The sequence below is a fragment of the Rhinopithecus roxellana genome, chromosome 3 (genome assembly GCF_007565055.1).
Source record: "Rhinopithecus roxellana isolate Shanxi Qingling chromosome 3, ASM756505v1, whole genome shotgun sequence".
Classification (NCBI taxonomy): Eukaryota; Metazoa; Chordata; class Mammalia; order Primates; family Cercopithecidae; genus Rhinopithecus; species Rhinopithecus roxellana.
Genome location: NC_044551.1, coordinates 114,685,211 through 114,697,823, shown reverse-complemented (window position 1 = coordinate 114,697,823; position 12,613 = coordinate 114,685,211). Strand labels below are relative to the sequence as shown.

Below are 12,613 nucleotides of genomic sequence, written 5' to 3'. Positions count from 1 at the left end.
CCAACTACCCTGTTTTGCAGATAACATGATTCTATATACAGAAAACCCCATAGTATTGCCCCCAAAGCTCCTTCAGCTGATAAACAACTTCAGCAAAGTTTTGGGATACAAAATCAACATACAAAAATCACTAGCATTCCTATATACCTACCACAGCCAAGCTAAGAGCCAAATCAGGAAGGCAATCCCATTCACAACTGCCACAAAAAGAATAAAATACCAGGAATACACCTAACCAGGGAGGTGAAAGATCTCTACAATGAGAATTACAAAACACTGATCAAAGAAATCAGAGATGACACAAAGAAATGGAAAAACATTGCATGTTCATAGCTGGGAAGAATGAATATTGTTAAAAGGGCTGTACTGTCCAAAGCAATTTATAGATTCAATGCTATTTCTATCAAACTACCAAAAACATACTTCACGAAGTAGAAAAAAACTACTTTAAAATTAAAATGGAACCAAAAAAGAACCCACACAGTGCAGGCAATCCTAAGCAAAAAGTACAAAGCTGGAGGCATCACCTCACCTGACCTCAAGCTATACTACAGGGCTACAGTAACCAAAACAGCATGGTACTGGTATGAAAACAGAAACATAGACCAGTGGAGCAGAATAGAGGGTCAGAAATAAGTCCACATACCTACAACTATCTAATCTTTGACCAAGCTGACAAAAACAGACAATTGGGAAAAGGATTTCCTGTTCAATAAATGGTGCTGGGTAACCGGCTAGCCATATGCAGAAGACTGAAGCTGGACCCCTTTCTTACACCATATACAAAAGCCAACTCAAGATGGATTAAAGACTTAAATGTAAAACCCAAAACTATAAAATGCCTGAAACAGAAACTAGGTAATACCATCCCAGACATAGGAACAGGCAAAGATTTCATGACCAAAAGCAATCACAACGAAAGCAAAAATTGACAAATGGGATCTAAACTTCAGAGTTTCTACACATCAAAAGAAACTATCAACAGAGCAAACAGACACTAGAGAATGGGAGAAAATATCTTCAAACTATGCATCTGACAAAGGTCTAATATCCAGCATTTATAAGGAACTTAAACAAATTTACAATAAAAAAAGACAATCCCATTAAAAAATGGTCAAAGGACATGAACAGACACTTTTCAAAAGAGGACATATATGCAGCCAACAAGCATATAAAAAAAGAGCTCAATATCACTGATTGTTAAAGAAATGCAAATCAAAACCACAATGGGATACCATCTCACACCAGTCACAATGGCTATTACTAAAAAGTCAAAAAATAACACATGCTGGTGAAGTTGTGGAAAAAAGGGAACACTTATACACCATTGGAGGGAGTGTAAATTAGTTCAACCATTGTGGAAGCAGTATGACAATTCCTCAAAGAGCTAAAAGCAGAACTATTATTCGACCCAGCAATCCCATTACTGGGTATATACTCAGAGGAATATAAATCATTCCACCATAAAGACACATGCACCCAAATGTTTATTGCAGCACCCTTCACAATGGCAAAGACATAGAATCAACCTAAATGCCCAACAATGATACTTTAGATAACAAAAATGTGGTATATGTACACCATGGAATACTATGCAGCCATGTAAAATGGCAAAATCATGTCTTTTGCAGGAACATGGACAGAGCTAAAGGCCATTATCCTTCATAAACTAATGCAGAAGGAGAAAACCAAATACTGCATGTTCTCACAAATGGGAACTAAATGTCGAGAACTCAAGAAAACAAAAAAGAGAACAAAAGACATTGGGTCTACTTGAGGGTGGAGGGTGGGAGGAGGGAGAGGAGCAGAAAATCATATTAGGTACTGGGCTTATTAATATCTAGGTGATGAAATAATGTATACAACAAACCCCTGTGACACAAGTTCAACTATGTAACAAACCTTCAAATATACACCCAAACCTAAAATAAAATTTTAGGTTTTAGTGTGTGTGTGTGTGTGTGTATATATATATATATATAATTTTTATAAAATAAAAAATTTTTAAAGGTATTTATAAAAAGAATAGATGTGATTTGGCATCCAGTTGATCATGGGAAATAAGTAAAAGATGACCTCAAAAAATTGTGTTTCAATGGCTGAAAGATTCACCTTCAATGTACAACATGGAAGAGGATATAGTACTAGTTTACGACAAAAATGTCTACTTGGAGCACACTGAGGTTTGAGAAAACAGAAAGATGTTTAAGGCAAGATGCTGAGCAGACAGACAGAGATAGAACCCCAGAGCCCAGGGTGTGAGAGCGGTGAGGGAGAGACAAGAGCAGAGGTGCAGGTGAAGCCACGGGATAAATGAGGTTTCCAAAGGAAAGAGGGGACATACTCAGGGCTGGAAGGCTAAGGATCTAACCTTCAAGGGCACTCAGCTATGAGTCAGAAAGAACCAGATGACTATCAGTGTCTGGGAAGGCCCTCGCTACAGCCTCTAGGAATTTGCATTGAGAGAGGAAAACAATAATGGAATAGTCCTTGTGGCTAACATTAATTGAACGCTTACCAAGTACCATGCACTGGTCTATGTATTATTCAGTTTATTAACTGAATAAGAAACACTCAGTTATTTATTCCTCACAAGTCATAAAAGAGAAGGGGAAAGATTTTCTATTAATAACACAAATTTTACAGATAAAACAAAGTCCAGAAAACCTTTCTCACTTCTCCAAGGTCAAACACTTGACAACCAGTCAAGCTGTGACTGAACCTAAGCAGCCTAGCACCTTGGGTCTCATTCTTAACCATTTTCTATATTGAGAGTTCTGTGAGGACAGAGAAACTAATCCCAGAGTCATATCAAACAACCAAAAGTCACATTTCAGCATTCTATGCTCAGCCAAACATATATGGAACAGCTATTACCGTCCAGAAAGAAAAACACATGAATAGATGACATAAGGCCTACTCTCAAGAAGTTTATATTCTAGAACAAGGCAGACAAATCAAGCAATTATTGAGACGCACATACTAAGAACCTTATATTAACCACGATGCTTAGATTCAATACTCCATGGGAGCTCAGAGGAAGAAATGACAAATTTTTATGAATGAAGCCCAGTCAATCATTGGAGAAGGTGACACATGTTATCTGAGTATTGAAGAAAGGTGGATGGTTGCCAGAAAAATAAAAGAAACCCAAGGCACAGGTAGCAACATGCAGGTATAAGGAAACATATCACATTCAGGGAATGAAAACAGATCACTCATGGGGAGGAGTTGAGGTAGCAAAATCAGACTGAGAATACATTGGAAAAGCAGTAAAAGCCAAGCTAAGAATTTAGTTTTTAGTTAACAAGGGCTTTCCTGGGGGTTTTCACATGTGTTTTCAGGAGCAGCCACTCCCCAGGCCTCACCAACTTCCCTGTCCCCTACTGATATCCACAGCACCTACAGGTCCCGGCAGCAGCATCACTTCCTCAGGAGCCTACCCTGCTTTGAAGATTGCAACTTAGCAGACTCCAATGTTTTTTTTTTTTTTCTTCTCCTTATAGTACTCAATGGTCACCAATTTTACTGTAATTATCTGTTTACTCTCTGTATTCCCAACTAGACAAAAAGTTCCATGATTCAGAGCTTTTTCTGATCATTCACCACTGTATTTACAATGTCCAGAACAACTCATAGTAATTAGTAAGCACTCCATAAATGTTTGATGAAATGAATATAAAAATAACAGTTCATACCCTCTGGCATGAAATTTGACCAACAAATATTATTATGTACAAAGCCTGAACCTGCCCTAAAAGGGTACGTGAGAAGGAGAAACTTTTAATATAATTTCCTTGTGAAATGCATTTCAATCCTATTGGGAAAACAAATGTAATTGTGTGACACAGTTCACAATGACAGACACTTTTCATTTACACATTCCAAAACTGAATTATACTCCGGGGAGATGATTAAGAAATGCAAACACATTTATCTCCAGCACAAGATTAAACATGCAACCTTGAAGTAAGAATCGTATGTTTTACAAGTAAACCTGTTTAAAAGAGGATCTGAGACTAAGAAATTGTTGGAGAATTTTGCAGACAAAACACATCACATTTTCGAGCTGTGCAGAGGAAGGGTGACAATTCAGCTGGATGTATCTAAAAGAGAATTTTGCAATACTATGGAGAATGCTGTCTTCAATGAAGTGAAACTGACTTTTTTTTAAAAAGGGAATTACATTTTATGCTAAGTGAAGGACAAAGTATAACATGTTCAGAGAAAGGGGATAAAAATGGTTAAAAGTCTGAAAAGTATGGCTTATGAGGCCAGCAGAAGGATCTAGAAATATTTGGCTTAATATAGGGAGGACTTGGGGATGATATACCTCTGTTTTGCTGTGGAGGCTCCATAAAGATACCTGTAGGGTCTGGCCAGCCTAAAGGCAATTGGTATCTCCTCTTCTTGTCTGCCCAACACCCATCTTTCCAGTGGGAACTGCCTTTCCTTCACACCACTTGCTTTTGGTAAAGCTGAGAGTCATGATGCCTGACCTCTGCCCAGTAACAAGGATGTGTCATCTCCACACCACAGTGACTGGTTAAGTGAAGAGTGTTTGACTCAAGCAAAGCCATCAAAAGTTCTTCCATGAAAAACAGCACTTAGGTTTCTCTTCCTATGGACTTGCATGTTAAGGATGGTTTAAGATTTGTTGCCTGTGACTATTTTTCTTTCCTGGGGGAAGAACCCAGCCTAAGAAAAAATCTAACAAGAAACCAGAGCTGGTGGACAGCATAGAGACAAAGAGGGACAGATAGAAAGAGAGGGATAGACATAGAGAAACAGAGGAGGAGGTAAACAGGGTGAATGAGAAGGCAAGATGGAGACAAAGAGGAGGGAGAAACAGAGAGGGGCAAACTTAGACTAAATGACATTGTTCAAATCCTTATAGAGAGCCATGTCTGAAGCCAGACTTTTCAGTTATTTGAACAATCAATTTATTATCTGCTGCATGCTGCTGAAAAAAACATTGCTAATAGATCATCCAATAAGCAAGTTGGTAAAAACATTACATTCAGGTAATTCAATGGCATATATACAGTACAAGCCCTCTTCAAGGGCGTACTTAAATCATAAACTCAAAATATATTCAAATAAGTCTGCTTATTACATATGAAATCACTGGCATTTACAGGCAGTTGCTATTTACCATGGTTACCTCAGGTTATGCAGCTGTGGAAGTGGATATTGAAAGAACTGGGGACATTTTTAGTTTTACTTGTGAACTGATGGCCTTTTTTTTGCAATGCTCAGATATTATTAATATTGTGACTTAAAAAATCTGTAAGAATTAGAAAAGAATTTGATTGTTAGAAAAAATCAAATACAAGCTTGTGAACAGGGAGGAGGTTAACCAAGATTAATGTGGGAGTGATGCACCCATAAGAGATGGTGAGGGCTCCCTTGAGGGAGAAGTGAGTGTGCTTGGTGAGAAAGCAGAGAGAACACACTGGTCAGGAAGATTTCCATGCTCCCTGGCTTGTTCTGACCTCAGAGGGAACTCCCAGCCCCGAAGCAGAATGTTCTCGGAGAACTGAGGAATGCGCCATTCTAGCAACATTTTCAGCTAAAAGGCTATTGTGGAGGGACTTGGATTTGAGAAGGTTACCTTCTAGCAAAGGGAAAATTGAAGTTTAAAATGTATATTACAGAAATTAGTAAAAGTGAAGGCTCCCAACCCCAATTCAACTGACCATCCACTCTGGCCAGCACTACACCCTATGCCCTACCCCTCAAATAACCAACTGTTAATGGTTTGGTGAAAATTCATTCATGTTCTTTCTTTTTCATTCTCAGTCTCTCTCTCTCTTTCTCTCTCTCTCTCTCCACACACACTCATGTAAACCCAGATACATGAATCTCTATATTTGTTTTATAAAAGTGGAATTATGCTAAGCATTAGAGTCTGTCACTTACTTCTTTTTCCCCCAACATAATACAACAGTGATATCTTTCTAGGACAACACGAGTCATTATTTCTCATGGTTTTCAATGGCTGTCTTATATTTCACTTTTAAAACTAGTACTCTGTTATGACTACTTGGTTAGTTTTTACTCACCACAGAACTTTAGATCTTAAAAAATCAACTGTACTGTAAAGCTTTTAAAGCAGTTTTTGATCTCCTATACCCATACTAGATGGTGCATTTATTTTAATTATACTTTGGAAATTATTTTTAAGGAGGCAATAAATTTTTATTAACATAATTCAATTCTGAAAGCACCAGGAAGCACAGTGAGCTAAGAATGGGAGTTGGGAAAATGCATTTTGTAATACTAAAGGAGTTCTACATTTTGCTTTGATCCAGGAGTCTGCCATTTGAGAGGAGTTACAAATCAAAGTGAGTCTTCTTGCTCAAAGGAACTACCCCTTATGACTGATCCCAGAACACTTGTAGCAGCTCTAGAGAGGAGGACATGGCATACTGCCAGGAATAACATGGTTAACAAGGATGTCACATCTCATTGAGACATTCACTCTGTGCTTCGGCCCAGCCCAGCTGAACCAAACTGTTAGCATGGGAAGAACACAGCAAAACAGACACTAGATGATAAATAAAACCATACTCTTCCAGGCTAAAACATTGCCCTGCAATGTTCAGGATGGACCCTCCAGCACTATGAGAGAACACTCTGGGGACAGGGAAAGCTGGAGACAAGCTGGAGGCAAGATCCCCAAGCTCCCCAAGGAAAATAAAACAAAAGAAACCCCATCTGATATCTTAGTTATGGTATTGGAGTTGTTGACATCCACCGTCAGAGAAAGAAATGGAATTATTGGCATAACTTTCACAAAGAGCATGTGCTGACCACTCCATTTGTTCAGTCCTGTTTGCCAAATACCTAAATAAGTATTTATGCAATGACTGGTTAATTGTCAACCTCCTCATAACAATGCAAGTTCTTTGAGGGCAAGGACCTTGCTCAAAGTTCGTTGCTTTGAGCTTCCTCCCATTGGAATAGAAAGGCATTTCAGAAGAAAGTATAGACTTGATTTTAACTATAATTACACTGAGTTCTACAAAGGAGAAAAATGGTTTTGATGGAGTCAGCGAAGACTTCTGCAGAGAAGAGAAGATTTAGCTAAAATCTGAAAGCCATGCAGGAGAGGAGGGGCAGAGGAGCTTTCCAGGCAGAGGGAAAAACCAAGGCCACAGGTGACTGAGCAGAGAGGCCTGGAGAACTAGAAAGAAGGCCAAGGTGACTCCAGCCTGGGGGTGAGGTTAGGAAGAGGGTGAAGGGAAGCTGGGGACATGGACAGCAAACAGAGGATGAAAAACCCTGTATGAGTCTGGTCTTGATCTTCAGTACAATGAATAGCCACTGAAGGATTTTAAGCAAAGTAGCAACAGTATCAGAGCGGCATTTTAAAAAGATGACTATTTGATCTTGTGAGTGACAAGTAGATGGGGAGGGAATAAAACATATTTGGAGGGAATAATTAGGAAAGTGTTAAGTGGTTATTCAAGAAATGATATTACTTTGGACAAATGATAGAGAGATATAGACTAGGATCTCTTTAGGAAAGAAAATGAGCAGGACTTCTCATTATTTAAATGTAGGAGATGAGGAAAGACTGCTCTTAGAATAACTACCTGGTTTCTAGATGATGCAGCTGTTGGAGCAGCTATTCACTGAGGAGGTGCAAGTTTGATGAGAAAGAGCATGAGTTGTACAGCTAGTTACAAGAAACTGACATTAACAACAATATCCACTAACATGGAGTACTATGACAAGCTGGGCCAAAGTGATGCCTTAAATGGATTATCCAATTTATACCTAACTGCAGTCATACAAAATAGGTGCTACCTCCCCAAGTTTTAGAGACAAGAAAGGCTTACACTCAGAAAGGCTTAATCACTTATTGCCATTCTCAGAACTAAACATTTTAAAAGCTGGGATTTGAACTCAAATCTCTTCAATTCTAAAGCAGATGGTTCTTAATGACCAATTCATCCTGTTTCATGATAACTCATAGCTACTCAGGAAAATTTTCCTGATTTGGAAAGTATGTAAGCATAAATCTGAAGCCAAACCTTTCTAGGAAACCTCTAGACCTTCTCTCAAGGCAGCACAAAGCAAACTCTCCACATCGGACAGTTGATTCTACACTTTCTCCCACTTTTTTTTTTCCTGGCTGACTGGCTCTTTTTCTTACTCTTGCTTTTACCCAGGCCTTGAGATTACCTCAGTTGCCCCCATTTCCCCTGCCTAGCCTTCTCCAAATTCCTGTAGTACTTTCAGTCTCACTACTCATTTTTAACAATGATCATGTGCAGGTTACCCAGCAGGATTTTCATAGATGTTCTACTTCCTTACATTATATTTCCTATAATAAGAACTTTCATACAGTGTATCCTGACTGTCTTTAAAAGTCTTTCATGTCCTGAAGTCAGATTGTTGCAAACAAGCTAATAAACACAAATTTCCAACTATTACATGCCATGGGTCTGGTTGCTTGCCATCAGTTCAGTTTTACCAGAGTCATTATCTCTAGCTATAGAGTGGAGTCTCATTATACATGCATTTAACTTAAGCATATCCAACTATATGTTCTTGACGGAGCAAAAGAGAAAGCAATTTAAATAGAGCAGGCCATTATGCCTGCCATTCCAATCAATGCACATATGTCCCATGAAATAGGAGATGAACCTGCTGTCCCCTCAACTGGTTTCAGTCTCTAAGTACCTCCCCCAGTGTGATTAATTCTCTGGAAAGACTGTGATGTTAGCATTTAAAAGTCTGTATGTTAGATATACCACAATCTCTAGTTTCAGTCAACTACTTTTCCTAGTCATCAATTCAGAAAAACAGTGATTGTCTGGGCACGATAGCTCACATCTGTAACCCCAGCACTTTGGGAGGCTGAAGTCTGAGGATAACTTGAGCACAGTAGTTCAAGAGCAACCTAGTTGCGTAACATAGTAAGACTTATAGTAAGAATAAATAAAAATAAATTTTAAAAAAGTGATCTATCCCAAGACTGGAGGAAAACTTGGGTTTGTTGGACTGCTCAAGAGACAGTAAGAAATCATTGTCACTGGTAATTCTGATTACGTGTGATTTGCACCCCACATTTTTCTGAAAGCTAACCCCTAAGATACGACTGCATTGATAACAGCATATGTTTGTGTAATCATCTGACTTTAGATTGCATTCTACCTTTATGATGAAATGTAAATTAGCAGGAATTGGAAAATGAATAGTGATGATACAAGTGATAAATACATAAATCTGTGACAAATGAGGCAAAGATGGAAATCATTAGGTCTCTTGAAGTCAAATATGAAGAAAGAGAATAAAATTATGCAACAAGAATGAAATTCTAGACCTGGGTCTGAAAAATATAAAATTATTGGGAAGTTTATTATCATCTGTAACTTTCTGGAAAAGTCTCCACAATTCATGCACATACATAAATACGTATATCAAATTATTACAGAAATATATTTTCAAGAAAAGGTTATGTTCAAAGATAGGGCATTTTCATTCTGAACCACCCCTGCTGCCCTCTGGGAAGATGTACTCATTCGTGATGCTCAGCTCTTTGGAATTTTGTTCATGCCATTAGTATAAAATTTAGAACTCTACAGTAAACTTGATTGCTGACATCTATTGCTATTTAGATTACAAACTCCTTGCACCCAGGTCCTAGGTCTTACTAATTCGTACATCTACAGTGCCCCAGAGAGGGCCTGACTAAAAAGGGGGCCTCTGCAAACGCTGTAGAGTGACTGTATAACTGAATTACCAAATTTACCTCTCTGAGATTAATTTCTTTTAATGAATAAGAAAAGGCAGACACTGCCCAATATCCATCAAGTCATTGTCTCCAACATGGAGCTCCACTGTGCACATTGTTCTGTCCTTACCTATCCAGGGAAATGCAGCACAGGTGAAAAATCGATGCTGTTGTGAGCAGGACGTCCAGAGATGTCCGAACAAGACAAAACATCTCCCCATAAATCCAGATGTCTTGAACCAGCTCAATGGCACCAAAGGGCATCACCAGCACCGAAACCAGCAGATCCGCAAAAGCAAGAGATACAATGAAATAATTTGTTTTTATTTTCCTGTGAGTGAAAAAAATGTAAGAGAGGAGGCAGGGGGAGGGATGAAGGGAAAAAGGGGAGGGAGAAGAGATCAAGAGAAAAAACAGGGAAAAGGGAAACAAAGAAAGAAGAAAAGAAGGGAGGGGTAAAGAGGAAAGAAAAAGTCACATGCTTAGCGTATTCCATGAGATTCAGTTTCCCCTTCTGTAACATGGCTGAGAAGACCCAGCAATGGTCCAGCCTCTCCTGACTTCTCCAGACCTACCTTATACCAAAACCTCTTTTTCCTCCCCTTTCTGGCCACCCTGCGCTAATCTGAGTTCCCCTGCACATACAGGTCCCTTTTGAGGGCCAATGCAGATGCTCTCTCTTCCAAGGGTTCCCTAGTTAATCCCACCCACCCATCAGCCCTTGGTTGGGCATTCTCAGGAAACTCTCCCAAGGTGTGCCCTGTGACTGTAGAGACAGTCCACCATTTTACACTAGTAGACTGGCTACTGTGTACTCACATGTGTAACACTGGTCAGAATTGCGCTTTTACACTTTATTTGCATCATCATTAGATGTGTGCATGTCTTACTTAGAGAGGAGCTGCTTCATTACACCCTTTTATGGCCCAGAGGCTCTCATTCCAGGCTGTACACTAGAATCATTTGATGCATTTTAATAAATATTGATGCTGAGGTCTCACTCCAGATCAGTTAGTTCAGGCACCCTGGGGAGTTAACACCTCTCCCCTCAAAGATTACCAGATAAAATACAAGACGGCTGATTAGATTTGAATTTTAGCAATAAATAAAACTTTTTGAATATAACTATGTCCAAAATACTACATGAGACATACTGATACCCCACAATGATAGTTTTTAAAAGTGCTTCAGGTGGTTCTAATTGCAGCCAAGTTTGGGCCTGATGAAGTAGAAGTCCAAAAAACACAGGTTTAATTTCTAGATCTGTCCCTTTTCAGTCACATCTTCCCTAAACCATTAATAAAATGGGGAGGTTAGATTATATGTGCTCTCAACAATTGTATATATAGTGATCACAACTATAAACACATTTGACAAAGAAACAAATGATAGGATGGAAATACACTGAAGTGTTTACACTGGTTGTATTAGAGTTGTAGGATTAATTGCAGTCCCTTTATCATTCCTTTTATTTTTAAAATATTGTTCCCATCAATGCTTTCTTTCTTAATTACAAATTAAAATGGAAATGTTCACACCCAACTCTCCAGGGATGGCTCAGAACTCCCATGTTTCCTCAAAAGGTTCCCTCCTGCTGCTCACCTGAGCTGCCTGTCCCAGCACACAGCCACCATCACCAGCAGGTTCCCCAAGATGGCCATCAGGATAACCGCCGAGAGAAACGTGAGCAGCACGACCTTCTCCACTGATCCGAAACCCTCCTTGGAACTGAAAGACACACACGAGCACAAATAATTGAATGAAACTCTGGGACACAGGAAAGAAAATTTATCTTTTCATCATTGACCTTCAGAAAGGTAACTTCACCATCAGCTGATGACACATATATTTATCATGCATTTAATGTACACCAAAATCTGAACCTGTCACTTAACATTTTTTCCTGGTTAGCTCCTATGTAAGAGGAGTATGAGGCTTAGAGAGCTGAATTAACAAGTTATTTTCCATCCAAGCACTTGTGGCTTTCCTTCAGGGCATTTAGTTCAATTAGCATTCAGACATATGTGGTTGATTCCTGTTTTGTGCACCTACTCAACTAGATTGCAAAAGCTGAGTGAATGAGTGATAGTAACTTTGTAACTGCAGGAGTAGCCCAAACTGGTCCAAATTTGTTTATAAAATGGTGAGTTGTGTTTTAGTTACCATGGACCCCCAGGTTGCAAGTTAAACTGACCAAGCCCAGATGAACCAAGCATGCAACCACAGGGTGGAACCTAAGAGCTTGGACCAAGGCATGGGGACCAAATAAAGAAGTGGACATCTCATGGCATGATCCATGATCCAATCATATCGAGCCGTAGCATCACCTTGTGGCATAATCCAGTCACATCATATCTCCTGGCATTAACTTATCACAAGATCCAATCAGATCACACCTTATTACCCTCTGCCTATAAAACCTGCCATAGCCCCCAGCTCAGGGAGACAGATTTGAGCTTTGCCTCCTGCTTCCTTGCCAATCAACTTACAATGAAGTCTTTTTTTTTTTTTTTCCTCAAAAGCCAGGGCCATAGTATTGGCTTCTATGAACATCAGCAAGGAGCCCACTGCTTGCTCAGTAGCAACTTGAACCAGTTGTTACTGAGCAAGCTACTTTGCATTCATACAGTTACTTGACTTGAATGCAAAGCCATTTTGTTACAGTGTCCCATTCCAGCCCATGCAGAAGCCTCTGCTTACAGGTAGGTTCTCCCAGAGAAAAAAGATTGTGGTTTGATGGTTGTTCTTCCATCAGTTCACCTGGACAAATTGAATTCAGATTCCGTGAAGTCTGTTGGAAAGATAGTAGCCAATAAATAAGCTCAGTGGCTCCTTTCACCCCCCTGATCATTTCTTTTAGTGCCC

At 39.3% G+C, this 12,613-nt stretch overlaps 1 protein-coding gene across 1 annotated transcript in view; it reads right to left on the bottom strand.

Annotated features, from left to right (window-relative positions):
• The window catches only part of HTR4 (5-hydroxytryptamine receptor 4), a 64,067-nt gene extending 52,595 nt beyond the window's left edge, over window positions 1–11,472 (bottom strand). The window contains exons 1-2 of the mRNA XM_030927554.1: window positions 11,351–11,472; window positions 9,879–10,079 (exon numbers count right to left, since the gene is read on the bottom strand). Of these exons, the coding sequence (XP_030783414.1) occupies window positions 9,879–10,079; window positions 11,351–11,409 (260 nt within the window). The 5' untranslated portion in view covers window positions 11,410–11,472. The remainder of the gene's footprint in view (window positions 1–9,878; window positions 10,080–11,350) is intronic.
• Between the last annotated feature and the right edge of the window lie 1,141 nt (window positions 11,473–12,613).